The sequence below is a fragment of the Leptonotus elevatus genome, chromosome 8, assembly GCF_054856555.1.
Source record: "Leptonotus elevatus isolate MCC_2025b chromosome 8, RoL_Lele_1.0, whole genome shotgun sequence".
Classification (NCBI taxonomy): Eukaryota; Metazoa; Chordata; class Actinopteri; order Syngnathiformes; family Syngnathidae; genus Leptonotus; species Leptonotus elevatus.
Genome location: NC_141246.1, coordinates 21,843,723 through 21,857,356, shown reverse-complemented (window position 1 = coordinate 21,857,356; position 13,634 = coordinate 21,843,723). Strand labels below are relative to the sequence as shown.

Here is a 13,634-nt window from a genome sequence, read left to right as displayed (position 1 = left end):
ACTCTTTTATCTTGTCTAAAATGTTTATTATTATTTTTCATCAGGACATTGTGATGACGCTGAAGGAAAAACTTTCCCTGAGAAGTATCGGACATTTCTCCCTGGTGCTCGAGCAGTTGTACAGCGTCACTAAACTACTTCTGCTGCATGATGAGGAGAAGATACAAAAGGTAGGACCTCACCACTACACTTTTTACCCGCTTCCTTAATTGGATGAACTGAAATTAATGTATGGACGTACAAGCAACATTTTTTTTAGAAGTGAATTAATACATATGACTGTTGGCTTGATTTCAGGTTGTCCAGAAGAAGGAGTCGCGCGACTACAGATGCCTATTCCGTGTTTGTTTCATTCCAAAACTACCTGAGACTCTGCTACAAGATGATCCGACTGCCTTTGAGTACCTTTACCTGCAGGTATATTGTGGAAATTGTCATCACTATGGCTAGCATCTTGCAATCTCTAGGCCAAAACTGTCATTTTGAATACATCGTACTTTCTTTTGCTTGCTTGTCAATCTTTTCCATCAAATGAATTGTGCTATACTAAATCTGTTTAGAGGAATGTTGTATTTTAAGGTATTTAGTGCACTATAGAAACAGTTACAGTATTCATTTAACTCAAAATGTTGGGTCAAATGAATAACCTACGAAACGTACCTAAAAATGGGTGTTTTGAACAACACAGATGGCTTGACCCCTCCTCCCTTTTTTCCAACACTCGGGTTGTTTTGTGTTTTAATCATTTGGTCCAAGTTTTTCTGGTAAAATAACCCAAAAAGTTTGGTTATTTTTGTGTTCAATAAATAACCCCAAAAGTTGGATAATTTTTTTGTTCAGTAAACCAAAACTTTGGGTTATTTATTTAATTTATTTTATTTTATTTTATTTTATTTACCCAATTTGGGTCATGTTTGACCCAACTGTTTTTAGAGTGTGTGATACAAACACTACATATATTCACATCATCGACATGCAGCTGTTATGCTCATGACCCTGACGATTATTCTACTCTACAGTCTTACACTCTACTGGCCTTTGTAAATAAAACAATAAATAATAATAATAATAATAATAATAATAATAATAATAATAATAATCAATAAACACTGATTGTGATCTTGTTAGCACATTCAGTTGTAATTTAGATTTTTGGAACAACTGCAACATGAGTACAATATACAAATCGAGGTTGGAGGAATGGTAAACTTACGAAAATTATACAACTTTTGCAAATTTTGTGAACTACAGTGGTCTTGGCTCAGCCCGAAACGCCAGTAATTCTGTAATGTTCTTGACAATGTTAAAAATGTTGAAATTAGGAGTGGATTTCAAAAAATTGGGAGTACTGCTACTGGGCTTCTCTAATATTTTTCACCTTTTGATTACCTTGTTTGTTTGCATTTGTGAACAACTGTTATCATGGGGGACATTGAGGTATCTACGTTTTTTGTTTAGTTTTTTGTTTTAATGCATGAAATGTTTGCAATTAAAAACTATCCCAAAAACTATTTAACTGTGACACTTGGGTTAAGCTTCCCAAATCCTCGTCAGGTTTTAGATGTTTCCGTCCTCCAACACACCTGATTCATATAATCAGCTCATCAGCAGAATCCTGATAACGATCCAGATCCTTAGAATCAGGTGTGTTACAGGAAGGAAACATCTAAAACCTGCAGGACTGCGGCCCTCGAGGACCCGGATTGAGGAAACCTGCGCTAATGTATTGAATCTAACCGTGCTTCTTTCCTTTTTTTTGCATTTACATTTGTGTCACAGTTCAGTAGGTTTTATTACATTTTTGATCGAGTTAAGTGCAATTAAATTATTACAGGGTGCTACAGCTACTAACACAGGTAGGCAACATGTTTGTCACCTAATAAAAAGGATGGGAAACGATGCTTGTAGATTTAGTTTTACTGTTAACTTTATTGAATAAATCCTGCCAGGGTTCCAGCATTCATAAGGTCTGAGCCAGAGACTTGAAAGGAGCCTTTTAGAGAAATATAATAGGCCACAGCCGTTCCCTAATTTCAAAATCAATAGAACAATACTAAAATTACAATACATTTGTGGGAGCCCAATTGTGAGCAGGCTGTTGCTGCACTGTACAAGCTACAAAGTGTGGTAGCTTTTCTTCAGCTTCAGACAGAAGAGCCTGGCAATGGTCCAACCTGTTTAGGATAAAAGCAAATGGGCGTAAATCAGGAAATATGAGGCTGACTGGTGTGTTTCTGTCTGTGTTAGGGAGTGAATGATGTCCTGCAAGAGCGTTTTGCTGTGGAAATGAGGTGTAACACGGCTCTGCGACTTGCCGCACTGCATATCCAGGAGAGATTGGCGAGCTGTGGACTGTCCCCAAAGACCAACCTGAAGATAGTCACGTAATGATAGACACATTACATCTTCATTTGATATAGAACATTTTGCACTCCATGTAATGTCTGCTACATTGTAAATTCTAACACGAGTGAAGTCTTAACTTTTTTCAACATCTGCGGAGTATTTCTGCCACTTTAATCCTCTTAACGGGTCAAATTGTGTGTTGATGTGTTTGCTCCAGTAAGACGTGGGGCATTGACAACTTTGTTTCATCAACACTGCTGAGAAACATGCGGGAGAAAGATTTGATGAAGGCCATTAGCTTCCAACTGAAAAAGAGCCAGTCACAACATGATTCCAAACAGAAGGGCCTGACAGTCAACCAAGCACGCATAAATTACCTGGAAGAGCTGAGTGAGCTCAAGTCTTATGGCGGGAAATCCTTTAGTGCAACTATGATGGTAAGGATTTTGCATTTTTATGTGTCACTCATTTATTCATTGGTTTTTTTATTATTATTTGCAGCACAGTAACCTAGTGTTTAGTGATGATGATGATTATAATTATTTTTTATTTTTTTAGGGCTGTCAGTCAATAATTTTTTTTATCATAATTAATCGCATGACTTTAATAATTAACACATGATTAATTGCAAATTAATCACTTATTTTATATGTACAGTAAATTAAAATTTACAATATAAGGCCCACCCCCCCACCCACAGTTGTTAATACTCTCGTAAGTATAAAAGTGTCAACATATGTTATCCTAATACAAATATTGTGGTATCTTTTAGTTCATTTAAACAGTAATATCATAATAATTCATAAAGTCATTTGAAGTTAAAGTTAAAAAGATGTACTGCAAAAAAAATAAAAAGAGTGAGACATTGATTTGTGTTGAGGTCATTTTTCTGCCAGATGGCATAAGCGTTTAATGCTGGGCATTAATAGAGCGTTAAGAATATTAGTGCCGTTAAAGGAAAGTTACATTAACTTGATATTAACGCACTAATTTTGACACCCTTATTCTTCTTCTTCTTCTTCGTGTGGTTGTCTAGTAAAAGGAAAGTTGACGATGGGGCAGAAGTCGATCCCACGGTTCTATGCAAAAAGTTGATAAAGTCCAGACTCTTTATTGATTTTAGTTTTTACAAGAGAGCAGGAGATTTGGATAGTTTTTGTGAGATGTGGACTGTTAACGGGGCACTGTGCGACGTGAATGAAGAGGCGCTATGTTTTAGTGATGTTCTGATATAAAAGCATTTTATTTTTATTTTTGTATCTATTTATTTAATTGCTCTTGCCGAGCTGTGTGTTATGAAAATAATGTAAATAAGTGCGGCAAATAAATTTAATTTTTCAAAATCTAAAAATCTTCTTCTTATTATTATTATTCTTATTCTTATTATTCTTATTATTCTTATTATTCTTATTCTTATTATTATTATTATTATTCTTATTATTATTATTATTATTATTATTATTATTATTATTATTATTATTATTATTATTATTATTATTATTATTATTATTATTATTATTATTATTATTATTATTATGTGCCCTGGCTAGCATGGAGTCCAGAGTATACCCCCATCTTACACAAAGTCACATTCTGGTATAGCCTCCAGCTCACCCTGGCGCTGAACTCAGTGCTGTAGAACATTAATATATACATGAAATATGTATATATATGTTTACCAGACCTTCTCTCCTCACTTTAGCTCCAGGACAGAGAGTCCACAGTTACACTGTTGGTGGGTGCCCGTTATGGAGTGAGTCAGGTGATCAACCACAAACTTAGCATCCTGTCCACCCTCACAGAGTTTAACAACATCACACGCCTCGAGCTCCTTCCAGAGTCCGACAAGGTCGGCTCGGTTAAAATTTACCTGCAGGACATTATGGTAAGACTTGGAAGGATTCATTCACTCACATTGTGTGTACTGTGTGTCAATGTGTGTCTGCATAGATTTATATAATAAAAATGCTTGACAAGTTTCCTGCACTATTTTTTACACAAATGTATCAACGTACAATATAAATCAATATACAATCAATCAATATACAGTACTGTGCAAGTCTTATGCCACCAAAAGCTTTGTTATTCTAAGGACCTATTTCACAGCAGCCATTCTGAAATAGTCGAACAAAATACAGATGGTCCTCAGTTTTGTGACAGCTAAGGCTGTTTGAAAGCGCTATATAAATAAAGATGACTTGTTTTGACTTGACTTGACTTACATGGAGTTCTGTTCCTTCAGTGGCTACGCAACCCAAACATGAAAGTCGGAGCTATGCTATACTAGCACACTACACAGTACATTTCGCAAGAGTAAATTTAACTCTAAAAATACTATATTCGATCCCACTCTAAACGGAGCAAACTTTTACACCTGGAAGCGAGTAAAATACTAAAAAAGGAAAACAATAAAACACTCAAGGGTTAAGGAACGATCCCACAACCTTCAGCATGGAAGACAGCCACTCTACTGCTTGAATTATGCTAGACTTTAGCTAACATATTGCTGATGTGTCCCGAAGGAGACCAAAAATGGAGGTATACGAGGATTCCACCTGATACCTGCGATATTTTGACACCGAGTAGGAGTGGCAAGGGTCAGTGGTTAGGTTGACTGTCTCCCAACTTGAAGGTTCTGTGATTGTTCCTCAACTGTTAAGTTTTTTTTTAATATATATCTTTTTTATATTTTACTCTCTTCCTTGTATAAAGTTTACTCTGTTTAGTCTGGGACTGAATATAGTCTTTTCAGAATAAAATTTAATCTACAAAATGTACTGTGTTATTAAGGGTAAATACCATTGTGATTGATAATTAAGTATTTCTTGACATTACAATATGTGTTTGACAATATGTGTTTTAATACCTTCCTTTGTCCTTTTTTGTCCTATTATTGCTTCTTTCGCTCATCCTCAGCCGATTACACTACTACTGGAGACAGCTGCAGCTAAGGATATGTCATGCCTAATAGCAGGATACTGTCGAGTGTTTGTTGACCCCAATATCAACATTTTTCCCTGGACGGACGTCCCAAAAAAGCACAGAGTGTCTGCTGAAGAAGGTACACAGACAGTTCTTAGAAAAAAATCAAATTCTGTACATTTCCAAGAAGTCCCATTAAGGTCAGAGTAATAAAACATGAATGCTTTCATCTTTTCAACACCATTTCGGTCCACAGGTTATGTGTCCCGTTGTGGTAGCGACTCTGACCACTCGTCCGACTTAGACATGGAGCCGCTTCTCACCAATCCGTCTTCCAATTCCAAACGTCGTCCACGTGTCAGATCCTCTTCAGATCCAGATGCAAGGAAAAGACGAGACAGGCAGGCCAGGAGAAACAAGCATGACAGTGAATGTAGAAATAACAAATTGTCAGACAAGAGGTCAAAAGAAGAGAATGATATTGATACAGAAAAAGAAAATAATTTACCTCAGTGTGAGAATGAGGACAGACTGCTCAAAGAGGAAGAAGCCCGAAATGTTGGACAACCAGACAATAATTATGTGAAACTTGAAAATGAGACGCAGGACTCGAAGTTGGGAAGTGGAGGCGCAGATGATCAGCCATCACTATCAGATTCATGTCATACTGACTCTCGTATTGCTACCAGCCTTTCGAGTGACTCTCTCGACCTCCTGGAGGAAGACGACTTGATTTCATGCTCCTCTTCCTCCATGCATCCCGTCGTTACAGCACAAAACCATGCTCAAATCTATTCAACCCTTGAACTTTACCCCTACACTCACACACATTCTGAGGCCAACTTACTCGTTCCTCCGCCTGCTCATTCTCATCCTCTTCTCCACCTCACATCTTACAATAATGATGAAAAAGGCGACAGAATGCCCGACGATGTCGTTGATTCCCCAAACTTTGAAACTTCCCAAACCTCACTTGCCTTTCACCTTACCAATCAGTCCATCAGCTCTTACAATGAAGACGACACCATATGTTTCGCTGAGCTCTCTCGCCTTGCGGACCTCCTCCCGAGCCCTCCGGAGGCCAGTGACGATGAAGAAAAGGACGTGAGGGAAAAGACAAATATGCTGAGTGAAAACAAGGAGGACGTTTTAAGGAGGATAACACAAACAAGCAGGAAGAGCAATATTAGGGGACACCCACAGTCCCCCTCCTTGTCCTCTGCCTCCTCCCACTCGGACTTCGTGTTCACCTTTGACCAGAGAGATGCCAGCTGCTACTACAAACTCTGCTCCAACATCACCCCTGACAGTGCTCGCAGCCTTTCCCAGCCTGTGAATGATACTCAGAGAGGAGACGGCGAGAAGATGGAGGATGAGCAGCCTCAAGCTAATGAACTGCAGGCAGCTCCCATCCTCCAGCCTCCACCTGGCTTTGGAGACAGCAGCTCAGATGAGGAGTTCTTTGACGCCAGAGATGGCTTCACATCATCTGATGACCCAACCTCAGGCATGGAGCTAAAAGGTGATACTGTTTCCATAATGAGGTTTCTGGCAGTGACTTACTTATGAGATTGTGTGTTCAGAATCACTTAGTTATGTTTTCAATTCAATTGAGGTCACATACACAGGGTTTACATAACTGCCACACTTGGCATTGCATTTGTTCTCTACAACGATAGCATCGATCACAGTCAGACATTTGGGATTCAAATTTGATTGGGCTATTGTATGCAGACTTTGCATGTTCTACCATGCTTGCGTAGCCCCCCCCCCCCACATACAACAACATGCATGCTACGTACCCTGTGATTCGGGGGTGAGCAGTCTAGTTATTTCCCCACATCTTTCTTGAAGTCATCTGCGGTAGGTAGGCTACAACTCACCCATGACCATCAACAAGATAAGTGGCAGCAAAAATAGATGGATGAATGGGCAATCAATATGACTATTGATTTGAAGATTAATTTCTATGGTGTCATACAAACTCCAATAGATGCCAAAACAAAAAAACAAAAAACTTAAGTATTTTTAAATGTGAATTATCAAGCATGCCAGTTATTATATTAGTGTTTATTCAGTACTGTGTTACAAATGTTTTGTTTATTATCTCATGTATTCTAAACTGTTAAGGAACTATATTATTTTACTGTAAGAGTTGACTGTTTATGTGGTTCTGCCATCTAGCGGTTGAAGTCATACACTGCATGAATATTACATGTCACCAACAAAACAGTCCCCCCAGAGAAATTGTTTTGTTTTCAAAACGAAAAGGTTTGCAACTAAAGAGTTTACAATTGACCTCTCAAGACAGAAAAACAAGCAGATAGGAACTGGTTTAAATACAAATGTGTGTTGTCTTTCTTTTTTTTCTTACAGACAATTGCACTGAGATGAAAGTGGATTTAATGAGCTCACTCCACTTTAGTGGCATCAGTGTCTCTGAGGGAGATGCAAAAAAAGATGGAAAATTGGAAGAGGAGAGACAACAAAGCGACAAGGAAGGAGGTGGCAAAAAAGCATTGTATGAGTTGAGAAAAAGATCCCGTAAGCGTCGTTCTTTCATGGAAACGGACTTTACCTCCAGGGTGTCGTATCCAGAACCCCACTCAACATCGATGCAGGACCGAGTCCATTGCATGCTCAGTAACACCTTCATGGCCGAAAACACACTGAGCTCTGTGCCTGAACCTTTAGAACAAACCGATAATCCAAGTCCTACTGTCTCCTCTTTGACTTACTCTGAAGGGGAACCAGCACAGCTCGAGTCAAAACCCATTCCCTCTAATATTGGAACAGATGAGCAAACTCAAGACACTCTGGCATCAGGAACCAGGAACAGGACACAAGAAATGGAGATGGAACCTGATGCGATGGAATTAAAATCTGTCACAGATCACATAAAGATAGTCGCTCCTTCCATCACAGTTGTGCGATGTCAGCCAGATGCAGATGTGAAGGAGAGTGTTGATTGTGGGGGTAAAAGACCGGAGACGGGAAGAGACCAGGAGTGGGGGGGGGAGAGAAAACCAGAGGAAGACAAGGAGCAAAGCATTACAGAGAATGGACCATACACTTTAAATATGGTTACCGAGAACCAAGACAATTCAAAAGGACCAATTCACTGCAGTGAAGGCGAGCTCAAAGCTATAACATTGACTTCATGGCTGATAGAGATGAACAACCAGGGTGTCGACCAGATTGCCCCTGTTCCAAATTCACATGCAGAGGATGATATGCCAGAAGATGACACAACACTTTTATCACATTGCCCCCCGCCTCCTCCACCCCCATCCCCTCTGCCCCCTTTGCCTCTGTGTCACAAATCTCAAAGTGACTGCTTAAATACAGAATGCACCGGACCTTTGACCAAAATATCCTCATCCCACTCTGAGGAGAAACAAAATGAAGTCAACAACTCACAGTTGCATGTAGAATCGATGGCAAATGAAGATGAGCGTACTGATGTGATTACATTGGCTATAACTGCTAGTGATGAGGTTACTGACAGCATAAATTATGATGTTTTTGATGATGATGACTTGACAAATGCTTATATTGGAAACGATGCTGACAGATATGATTGGCCAACAGCTTTAACTTGTAGCATGGATGTCAATTCGCCAACAGGAAAGGATCAATCTGAGATGAGCATTGAATGTGTGAACGATTCAACCACTGAAGCCCATACAAAAAGTAATGCTCATTCTGAATACACTCACACTATAAACTCAATCACAGCTAAACTTGGAGTTGCAACACGTGTCATAGATCCCACATTTAATTCAGGGGCTGGATTGAAAACGACTGAAACTATACATACACCAAGAGAAGAGTACTCTTCTCCAGAAGTTTATTGTAGCTTGCTTCAAACTAACACTGCCATGGCCAATGATCCTGCCAAAGGGCCTCCTCTGCCAACTCACTTCATCTTCCAGTCATGTTCCCCCAGCATCATGGGCCGTTTGTCTGCCTCCACACTTAGAGGAAAGATTCAAAAGTTGCCTCTTTATTTGTCTCGTTCCCAAGAGACCCTTAACAAAGTTGGGTATAAGAGTGAAGCCCAAAGTCCTATTAGGGACAGTGAGGAAAATACGAATATCTTGCACATTGTAAAAAACAATGATGTAAATGAGACAATGACAGAGGTAGTTGAGTCAGATGATTCCGATACAACTGTTACAGGATCGGAGGTAGAGTGTGAGTTCTTTGTTGAAACAGCCTCAGCCGAGAATGCTAGTTTAGCATCTGAAGTACAGGAAACACCAGTGAAGATCATTGTAGACTACGAAACTGGATCTTTACCTGTCCAGGTTGACCCTGAACCACAACATAAAAATAGGTTTCTCCCCGAACATAACAAGAATACTCTGGAGCCAATAACGCAGCCCCCAGTTTCCATGCTGAGTAGCCTCAGAAAAGATTCTGTAGGCCTTACAATGGACACTCCTGGACCTATAATAGTACCTCCAGAATCAAAAATGAGAGATAAAGCACTCGTTGAAAGCATTCCAGGCAATAATGTAAGCACTCTGTCACCTCGCAGCCCTCCTCCAATTGTGGTGACTACACAAAATCTAAATGGGCCAGGTTTACATTTTCATAGTCAGTCACAAATAGCGCCAAGGACCAGCAGTGACAGGCCTTTGATGGGTCTTTGTAGACCAGCAGAACAGACAATGGACTTATTGCACCCACTTTCTTCAGGCTGCAGGGTGTTTACCTTCTGGGAGGAACCAGCTCAAGTATCATCAGAGAAAGGGACTACTCTAAACTTGAAACCTGAGATTGGGTGCACTTCTGTGCTGACATCCAGGTGTGAGTCAGTAGTGGAGGGATTGAATATGGATGCTTGTGGTTGCCCAGCTGTCTACACCAACTGCTTCAACAGAGAGGGCAGCTTTGATGAGGACTTGACCGTCTACGAGTTTTCATGCCAAGGCAGTGGTGAAACGCAAAATTCAAGATTACCTCTTCCACTCATGACTGATCTTCCAACATCATCGCTTCTTACATCTTTGTCTCCCTCCTATCCGCACATTCTACCCTCCTATCCAACATCTGAGCTCAGCCCTCTCCTCTCTCCACTATCTGATGCAGATATTCTCCACACGCAAACACAAAAAGACACTATTAATCGCCTTAGAAAGCAACGTTACCCAGAACCGCCCACGGGGTTCCAAGTTCTACGTGCGGATGTGGATCAGCTACTTTCTGTCCTGGAAAATAGCAGTGCTGACTGTTCTGTAATTAGTCGAGGAGGTTGCCACCCAAGGGAAACGTGTGCGTCTCACTTTACAGAGAACAAGCAATTGCTCCAAACGGAGGCAAGGCGGTTGACGGCAAGCTGCCAAAAAGTGGTGGCCATTGACCAGAGTCCAGAGAAAATGCTCAACTCTCTGGCTGATAGTTTCCAGACGCTGGTGGAGTTGGCGGGCACATGCGTATGGTTTTCTAGTTGCGACAGGTGTAAGCGGAGGAATGCAGAAGCAGTTGCTGGTCTTCAAGATGTGGCACGCTCATTCAGGGACTTCTGCCTGGCAGCAGAGCGAGCTGGCAGGAGGCATAGCTGCCATGACCTGAGCATGAAGCTGCTAGCCAAACAGTGCACTGCACTCACTGCATCTGTCTTCTGCCTCACTCAAATCTTCCGTACACTCACCGCACTGTGAGGCTAACAACCGCTTGTGCAACACCTCAGCTGGCATGTTTATGCGTGGAATGGTGATGTGCATGTGTTTACTGGCTGTATGATATGCACAAACCCAACAGTCTGCCAGTAACCCACCTGCGATCTGCCTAAGCAAATCTGCTTGCATTACAGTCTAGGTTTGTACTTGAATGTATGCTGATGTTGATCAAATAATTCAGCTGATGAACGTTACTGCAGTGTTTGAGTTAACAAGGAATGTAAAGTATAAGAGCATATTTGTAATTGTTTACATACTTAGCTTTACTCTCAGGAGTAAGGTGGCATGGTAGGGGGGAAAAAATTATTTGCGTTCCCTCGCAAAAAACTTTGCGTTCTCTCACAAAAAAATTGCATTCCCTTGCAAAGATTGCGTTCCCTTGGAATATTTGCGTCCCCTCGCAAAAGCGTTTGCGTTCCCTCGCAATAAATGCGAGATAACGCAAAGTTTTTTGTGAGTGGGCGCCTTTTTTATTTTTTTATTTTTAGACGTCTATGTACCTCCGGGTTAGTTTGGATACTGTAGCCTCGAATGCACGGGTGAGAGGCGGTGGCACCATACCACAGATATCTATGGCGGTTGTTCCCACTGCTGTAGACACTCCATCCTCGTCGTTTTTGGTCACACCGAAGTTGACCCGGAAGTACATCAACTCGTTAAACAACAAAAAAATTGCGTCCCCTCGAAAAAAAAACGTTTGCGTTATCTCGTAATCATTGCAAGGGAAGACAAACGTTTTTGCTAGGGAACAAAATCTTTAAGTAACGTAAAGTTTATTGCAAGGGGACGCAAATATTGCAAGGGAACACAATCTTTCCAAGGGAATGCAATTTTTTTGCGAGGGCATGCAAAGAACGTGAGAGAACGCAAAATATTTTTTTCCCCTACAATGTGGCTCCGTAGTTTTGGCTTGAAGAAGTGGTGAGGATTTTACTTTTATTGCCCTGAGGTCCAAAATAGAACATTTTGACAGTGCAATAAAAGAAATACTGTAGCTAATGCTTCACAAAATTTAAATATTAGGATGTTTTTAGGTTTGCCATAGTATTTTGTTCAATGTTTTCATTTCATACCTTAGGGCCAAAATATTTATTAAAAGTTGTGTACTGCAGCACATATACAGCATTTTTCCATTTAAGGCTTTTAGTGAGAACGTCCTTGAATGTATTTGTTTACAAAACCAAAAACAGTGAGAGATAAGATTCTGTGAAATTATATAAATCAAGCCTAGCTGTGTTTGCGATTTTATGAAGCTTTTTTGAGAATTATTGCATCAATGATTAAGTTACAGCGAATGTTGGGGTGTACATTTCTTGAAATATTCTCAAATGTGTTTGATATGATTTTTGAAAGACGGACATCATTAGTTTAAGACTTCTTGCTTTCGCTACCTCCAGTTGAACACAATGTGCTTGACTGCATGATCATGTTAGTCAAGCAATTGTTTATTTGAATTGATAGCACTTTTGTGGGGCACCGAAGGTTCGACTATTTCTCATTTTAATAACACTGTCAATACCACTAAGTGCATTTTTAGCAACAATTTTGCAGTATGGCAACAATTCTAGTAAACCCAATAAATTGACATTTTTGGCTTATGCGTTTCCAACATTTCATTGCCAAAGTGCTTAGAAAACACCAGTCATATTATTCAGTCATTGGGAGATGTTTTGTGGACATGCAAACTTAGTTTTTCATCACAAACTTATATGCAACTGGAACATGCCTAAATCATGTTTCACTGCAGATACACTGGGAACACAATATTCAATTGTATACAATGGCTCTTGTACTTAAACATTGTATTTATTTAACTCTATTGGAATATAATAGAATCTGACTGGAACTGTTACTTTCATATACTGTAAAAGTAAATGTTTTTAATAATATAATATGTGCTCCAGAAGCATGCAGTTAAGCCATACTATGTGTTGTTGTATCAGGGATTGTGTCTGAATGGCTGAATTGATGACTTGTTGCCCTTGCTTTGTACTGCTCTATTGTACTATTAAAATTACATTCAGATTTATTTATTTTATTTTACTTTTTGGGAGGTGTGGTGTTTGTGATTGTGATTCAATTCCAACCACGACATAGTTTAAAATTCAATATTCATTTTGTCGGGTTTCTTTGGCTTTTGTTCTCTAAATGTCTTCTCTGAACTCTAAATCATTATCTACCATACAGTGTTTTCATTTTCACAGTCTTCAATTCCCTGTCCTTTTTTTCCTTCCCATTTTGAGAAGGAGCATTTTCCCGAGCCTGACAAGCCACACCCACTTTATTCAAAAAGAAAGTGGGTCTGGTCAGGCGCCCATAGACAGCGATTAGGCACCGACCGAAAACAGGCCGGGACAATCAAATTAGTCTATTTGCGTGACGTCGTCTTTGTGAGCAACGTCACTCTTCAAGTTTTTTCCGCAACAATTGACATTCAACAACAGCGTCATTCACTACTGTTTCTCTTCGGCTAGTAGCCATGTTGGATTTTTACTCCGTCTCCGCAAAAAAAAAAAAAAAAAAAAAGACTTCAAGAAGTCACTTTCCTGATGTCACGTCTGTTCTTTGCTCATTGGTTCATTCCACTTTCTTTTAGCTCAGGTTTGCCCCGCCTCAGAAATACGACTGATAGGGCGGTTGACCAGACTCACTCTCCGGCAAAGTGAGTCTGGATTTCCA

The 13,634-nt window shown here is 39.9% G+C and overlaps 1 protein-coding gene across 1 annotated transcript in view; it reads left to right on the top strand.

Moving 5' to 3' along the window:
• Positions 1-13,076, top strand: part of frmpd1a (FERM and PDZ domain containing 1a) — a 36,978-nt gene extending 23,902 nt beyond the window's left edge. The window contains exons 9-16 of the mRNA XM_086083605.1: positions 45-170; positions 298-417; positions 2,248-2,384; positions 2,564-2,783; positions 4,049-4,231; positions 5,263-5,407; positions 5,525-6,790; positions 7,645-13,076. Of these exons, the coding sequence (XP_085939731.1) occupies positions 45-170; positions 298-417; positions 2,248-2,384; positions 2,564-2,783; positions 4,049-4,231; positions 5,263-5,407; positions 5,525-6,790; positions 7,645-10,937 (5,490 nt within the window). The 3' untranslated portion in view covers positions 10,938-13,076. The remainder of the gene's footprint in view (positions 1-44; positions 171-297; positions 418-2,247; positions 2,385-2,563; positions 2,784-4,048; positions 4,232-5,262; positions 5,408-5,524; positions 6,791-7,644) is intronic.
• The last annotated feature ends 558 nt before the right edge of the window (positions 13,077-13,634 follow it).